This window comes from Triticum urartu, chromosome 7 (assembly GCF_003073215.2).
Source record: "Triticum urartu cultivar G1812 chromosome 7, Tu2.1, whole genome shotgun sequence".
Classification (NCBI taxonomy): Eukaryota; Viridiplantae; Streptophyta; class Magnoliopsida; order Poales; family Poaceae; genus Triticum; species Triticum urartu.
Window position 1 is genome coordinate 536,251,149 of NC_053028.1, and position 6,532 is coordinate 536,257,680.

The following is a 6,532-nucleotide window of genomic DNA, read 5'->3' on the forward strand; positions in this document are numbered from 1 at the left end:
GAACGGTTGTGTGTGGTTTGAGGGTCCGCGTTAAAGATTCCCCACACAATGTACTAAGACGTTTGCTCGTTTGACCTTTTTTATCTTGAATGCATGCAGAATTGCTTGTGGACCAACAAAATGGAGAGTGGCAACTTGGGATAAATATTGGGGCCGTGTACATGCGCAGTAAAGTGTAAATAAATGTTTTTTCATGAAAGTTTATAAATGTTTTCCATGAGAGGTGAATGAGATGTGATTTTCTAACCCTTGTACACAGCAAGTGATTTTATTTCGTTCCCTACTATTGTGGTACAGGGAAAGATAGACGGGAGCGTCGGAGTAAAATGCACAGAATCACCATACATCAGTGGCGGAGCTTGAACGGAAAAGTTGGGCGGGCCGGACTTAAGAGCACATTTTTTTTTTTCAAATTCTGACTCATAAGGACATGTTACAAGCACCCATGTCACAAGATTGAGCTAGCAAATATGTGTGTGTGTGTGTATATATATATATATATATATATATATATATATATATATAAATAATATATGTATCAAAGTACAGTTCAACCATGAGTCACTATTGAGTTAGCTAATACAAAAGTGTAGACATTAGACATGGACTTACTGCTTACTGACATACTAGAAATCAACTCTCCGATCCTTCTTGCTTATAAAATCTGCAATGGCATCTTCATAGCTGTAGTTCTCCCAAATTCCACCCTCTATGTGTACTAACAAGTTATTAGCCAGATTCTCATCTTCCATCTTATTGCGCAATCTTGTCTTAATGATCTTCATACTAGAAAATGCGCGTTCAGCACTGGCTGTAGAAACTGGAAGGGTAATGAGCAACCGAAGTAATCTGTCAATCAAATTGTAGACGGTATGTCTTCCTATCTCCACAAGGCATCGACATAGATCAATTAAGGTAGATATGTTTTTCAAATCATCATCCTTGGAAGCATCTGAAACAAAGTGCTTAAGTTGCTGTTGTAATCCATAAATATCTTGGGGAAAATCTGCTGGGTAGTACTTTTTCACCATCTCACATATATCACTAGCTTTGAATCCTCTGAATTTGTTTGTAGGAATCAAGGTGGCGCTAATGGTTAGAAGATCCATTACCTTATCATTGAATCTTCGATTTAATTCAAATAGTTGAGTGTCAAGTGTTGAAAAGAAAATTTCCACTCGAAAGTAATGCTCCTTGGTGAACTGATCAGGTTGACGACGAGCACGACCACCACGCATGATGTATGTTTCCTCAAAGTCTGGAATGTCAATGGAATGGTTTAGACAAAATTCAACAACCGTAGTAATAAATACTTGGTAGCCATCATCTGATCTCAACTCCTGAAGACATTGTTTTGTTGAGGAAACTAGGCGGACAACATTCACAATATCTTGTGATTTCTTTTGTAAAGCTTGGCCAAGCAATTCTGTTATTTCAAAGATTTCCTTCATCAAACATAAGATAAAAATGAACTCAAATGAGGACAAGTAGCCAAAAGAAGTGTCTGCATCTGCACGAATTGAGCCAATTGATCCATCGGCGGCTATATCTTGGATAACTGAACAAACTGGACCAAACATCTTCATAAGGCTATAAACTGAACCAAAATGAGAACCCCACCTTGTGTCTCCTGGTCGCTTAAGTGAACGGATTTGATTTGCCCCTTGACCTGTCTCGATGCTAGCATTAGAGATTCCATTTTCTAGTTCAACTAGTTGGGCAAGATGAAGCTCGTCATGGCGCTTTGAAGATGAGTCAACCGTGTTTATGATAAATATCAATTTCTGAAAGAACTGGGAGATAGGAACCACTTCTTTAGATGCATCAACTAGAGCAAGTTGCAAGCGATGGGCATAACAATGGACATAATAAGCATATGGGCATTCTTGGAGGAAAAGAGCTTGCAATCCATTTAACTCGCCTCTCATGTTACTAGCGCCGTCATAACCTTGTTCTCGAAGGTTCTGAATATCAAAACCGTTGTTTGACAAAACAAAGCTCAACTCATTTTTCAGTGTCAAAGACCTCGTGTTTGCTACATGTATCAAATCAAAGAATCTCTCTTGCAAAATACCACCTTTATCAGCAAACCTAAGAACCAACGCCATTTGCTCTCTCTTTGATGCATCACATGTTTCATCCACTAAAATAGAATACTTATAATCTCCAACTTCCTCACGAATATGCTTCCTGATTTTAGATGCAAATATACTCAAGATCTCATTCTGGATATCATGTGATGTGTATTTTGCGCCGTATGGAGCATTTCCCAACACAACTTTGGCAATCTCAGGATTAAATTCTGCAAGAAGCTTCACCATTTCAAGAAAGTTTCCTTGATTCTTTGACTGTGGTCTCTCATCATGCCCTCTAAAAGCACAAGCTTGGAATGCAAGCCACTTAACAACCGCAATTGAGACTTTCAGCCGCAAACGGTTTCTTTCCACCTTCTCCTTGTCCCTCACAGCCATAACGTTTTCTATGTGGCATGGTTGTTTCATTAAGGCATGACCACTAGTGACTGCATTGTTGTGTGGTGAGCATGGTCCAGATCCTATGTGGGTCAAGAATGCACAATGTTTCCCACAAACCCTCTTCCAACTGTCAAATCCATGTACCGTGAAGACATGAGAACCACCTAGTGTATTCTCTTTGTTATTGGAGACAAAGCAATATAGACAATACGCACAACTTTTCTCCTCTGAATACTCTGCCATGACAGAAAATCATCAAACCAACTATATTGGAAGCGGCGTTGATGCCCTGGTTCACCAGAAGGTTTATAGTTCTCTAGGCGGGGTTGCATAGGACCTAACATCAAATATGCTCTCCTCACGATATCTCTCTGGTCTGGTGGATATTGCCAAATTTGAGGGCGCAATCCAAGATCCCGCTGCAAGAACTCAATACCCCGGAATGTAACAACTTCATTTGTTCGAACTCCTCCATCTTGGTTATGTTGTTGTTCAGGTTGTTGCTGTTCCAATTCAAGCAAGGGCAATACTTGGTCTTCCTCAACTTCAATTATATCATCTCTTTTCCTTTTAAACACAAAATCAATTCTTTTCTGAGTCCGATTTTCCTTGCCCATGACTACCTCTGCCTGCCTGCTGCCTCTGTTGCAATTTGCACAAGATCAGTCTATTAGTTATCACTAGCACTAGCAGTAGCAGACTTCATCAATCGATGTATGGAACTGAACAAGATCAGACTATTGCTTTGCTTATCAAATTAGGAATTTGGGGGAATATTATTACTTGCCCGCGTTGGCGCGTTGCCCTGCTGGTTGGTGCTGGCAGGGGGTTGGAGCAGAACAGCCGGGGATTGGAGGAGAACAGCCGCAAGATTCCGGCGGGCGTCGCCGCGGCCAGGGGCGAGGGCGCGAGGGAGCAGGGCAGGGGCGAGGCGGCGAGGGCTAGGCGAGATCCCGCGGGGCGCGGGCGTCTCCGGCGGTTGCTCCGCGAGACAGCGGGCAACAAGCTCCGGTGGACAGTGGTGCTCCCTGTGCACGGCGGCTACATCCTGAGAACCTCGCTGAGAGGATGGGGAATCGGAGGATGCGTGTCAGCGTGTGCCTGTGCATGCGTGCGTGAGACGAGAGGATGGGGATGATGTGTCTGTTCGTGGGCTGGGCTAAGATGACATGTAGCCATGTATGTAAAAATTTTTTTGTTAAATTCCTGGGCGGGCCATGGCCCGGTTTAGCCCCTACAGAGCTCCGCCCCTGCCATACATAATAGTGATGTGATTAGCCGAAAACCATAACTTTACAAAATATTGCACTTTCCACCACGTAGAAAAAGTGTCAGTGGCAAAATACATTGAACCGTTTTTTGAACAGAATTTGACGTGGAAAAGCACGCACGTGGACGGCGTGATGCCTAACGGCCGTTAACGGCAGCCCGACTGGCGCGGTCAGGATGCGTTTCCCTACACAGAAATAGCTGGTAACATGAAGTCATTTAGCTCTCTCTCTCTCCCAACTCGCTCCCTCACTCAAGCTCACGCACCTCTCCACCTCTCTCGCCTTTGCGCCAGCACCGGTCAACCTCACCGCTGGCTCGCAATGTCTTCTTGGAAAGACAGGGAGGAGAGCGGCGAGGAGGAATTGAGCTACGCCGGCATGGTCATGGATCTGTGGGTAAGATTCCCCACTGGTTTGGGTTTATGTTAGGGTTATTGTTTGGGTTTGGGTTTGGGTTTGGGGATTTTCCATTTCATATATGATTTAAGCTACGTTGATGCTTCTTGTCAAAGCAGAAAACTTAGAGACCACCATTGATGCTTCCTTGTGTGGCTTGCCAGCTGATCCGGCCATCAAATGCAAGCTTCACCACCAGTTTAGAGCCCAAAAAATATGTTGCACTTGATGGCATAGACACTGGGAGGAGATTTTATGGTTGTGGTAAGCAGCTGATTTGTCATTGCCTTCCTGTTTAAGCACATTGGTGTGCAACTGAATTAGTTTAATATCAGTGTTTATTGATCTTTGTATTGTTGACTGAATTTAGTATTGTATTGAATCTTGTAGTTGCTGACTTGCAAAGTAGTTAACTGAATTTAGTATTGTACTGAATCTTGTAGTTACTATCTTGCAAAGTAGTTAACTGAATTTAGCACTGTACTAAATCTTGGAGTTGCCAACTTGCAATGTAGTTACGAACCAACAGGAGACTCACGCAAGAAATGTCAACAGTGCTTGCACGCGCGCACAACAAATACTTGCACCCAACACGGGCGAGAGGGTTGTCACTGTCGGGAATCGTTGCATGGAAAACAAAAAAAATTCTATGCACACGCGATGATCTATCCATGGAGATGCATAGCAACGAGGGGGAGAGTGTGTCTACGTACCCTCATAGACCGTAAGCCGAAGTGTTTCTTAACGCGGTTGATGTAGTCGAACTTCTTCGCGCTTCAATCGATCAAGTACCAATCGCACGGCACCTTCGCGTTATGCACACGTTCAGCTCGATGACGTCCATCGCCTTCTCGATCCAGCAAGACGTCGAGGTGGTAGATGAGTTCTGTCAGCACGATGGCGTGGTAACGGTGATGGTGAAGTGATCCTCGCAGGGCTTCACCTAAGCAGTACGAAAATATGGCGCGGGAGTAAATGGTGGAGGGGGGCGCCGGACACGGCTGAACAATTGTCTGATGTGTGCTAGCCCCCCCCATATATATTATATATATATATGGGGGGAGAGGGGAGGCTGCCAGGAGGCGCCCAAGTAGGCCGAATCCTACTTGGGGCCTCCCCTTTGGCCGCGCCTCCCTTGCCATATTTGTCGGAGGGGGAAGGAAAGAGGAGGGAGGAGGGAAGGAAGGGGGAGGCCGAATCCCCCCTTTCCTTCCCCTTCCCCTCTTTCCTTCTCCTCCTGGTTCGGCCCATATGGGGGGCGCACCAGCCCCTTGTGGCTGGTGCGTTTCCCCTCTTGGCCCATAAGGCCCATATCTTTTGCCGGGGTGCCCGAAACCCCTTCCGGTGACCCGATATGTACCAGGTACCCTCCGAAACACTTCCGGTGTCCGAATACCATCGTCCTATATATACATCTTTACCTATCGGCCATTTCGAGACTCTCGTCATGTCTGTGATCTCATCCAGGACTCCGAACAACATTCGGTCACCAAATCACATAACTCATATAATGCTATATCATCATCGAACGTTAAGCGTGCGGACCCTACGGGTCCAAGAACTATGTAGACATGACCGAGACACCTCCCCGGTCAATAACCAATAGAGGAACCTGGATGCCCATATTGGCTCCTACATATTCTACGCAGATATTTATCGATCGAACCGTTATGACAACATACGTAATTCCCTTTGTCCATCGGTATGTTACTTGCCCAAGATTCGATCGACGGTATATTTATACCTAGTTCAATCTCGTTACCGGCAAGTCTCTTTACTAGTTCCGTAATACATCACCTCGTGACTAACTCCCTAGTCGTTTGCTTGCAAACTTATGATGTGTATTACCGAGAGGGCCCAGAGATACCTCTCCGATACTCGGAGTGAAAAAAATTCCCAATCTCGATATGTGCCAACTCAACAAACACCTTCGGAGATACATGTAGAGCATTTTTATAATCACTCAGTTACGTTGTGATGTTTGATAGCACACAAGGTATTCCTCCGGTATCTGGGAGTTGCATAATTTCATAGTCGAAGGAATATGTATTTGACATAAATAAAGCAATAGCAATAAAACTGAATGATCATAATGCTAAGCTAATGGATGGGTATTTTCCATCACATCATTCTCCTAACGATGTGATCCCGTTATCAAATGACAAATCATGTCCATGGTTAGGAAACCTTAACCATCTTTGATCAACAAGCTAGTCAAGTAGAGGCTCACTAGGGACACGGTGTTTGTTTATGTATTTAGGTTTTTGATCAATACAATTCTAGCATGAATAATAAACCTTTATCATGAATAAGGAAATATAAAATAACAACTTTATTATTGCCTCTAGGGCATATTTCCTTTAGTATCCCACTTGCACTAGAGTCAATAAT

At 44.1% G+C, this 6,532-nt stretch overlaps 1 protein-coding gene across 2 annotated transcripts; it reads right to left on the bottom strand.

Moving 5' to 3' along the window:
* Positions 1-544: 544 nt before the first annotated feature.
* On the bottom strand, positions 545-3,618 carry LOC125520036 (zinc finger MYM-type protein 1-like). Of its 2 annotated transcripts, XM_048684830.1 has the most exons (3): positions 3,258-3,618; positions 1,113-3,116; positions 687-952 (listed from the first exon to the last, which is right to left on the bottom strand). In XM_048684830.1, the coding sequence occupies exons 2-3, from the start codon at positions 2,715-2,717 to the stop codon at positions 929-931; spliced, it is 1,629 nt and encodes a 542-aa protein (XP_048540787.1). In that variant the 5' UTR covers positions 2,718-3,116; positions 3,258-3,618; the 3' UTR covers positions 687-928. The 2 variants fall into 2 exon arrangements, with proteins under 2 accessions (XP_048540786.1, XP_048540787.1); XM_048684829.1 differs by having other exon boundaries at positions 545-3,116.
* Positions 3,619-6,532: the final 2,914 nt, after the last annotated feature.

Bases quoted from the DNA above. Each gene is read 5' to 3' on its own strand.
- LOC125520036 (XM_048684829.1), bottom strand. From the start codon at position 2,717: ATGGCAGAGTATTCAGAGGAGAAAAGTTGTGCGTATTGTCTATATTGC.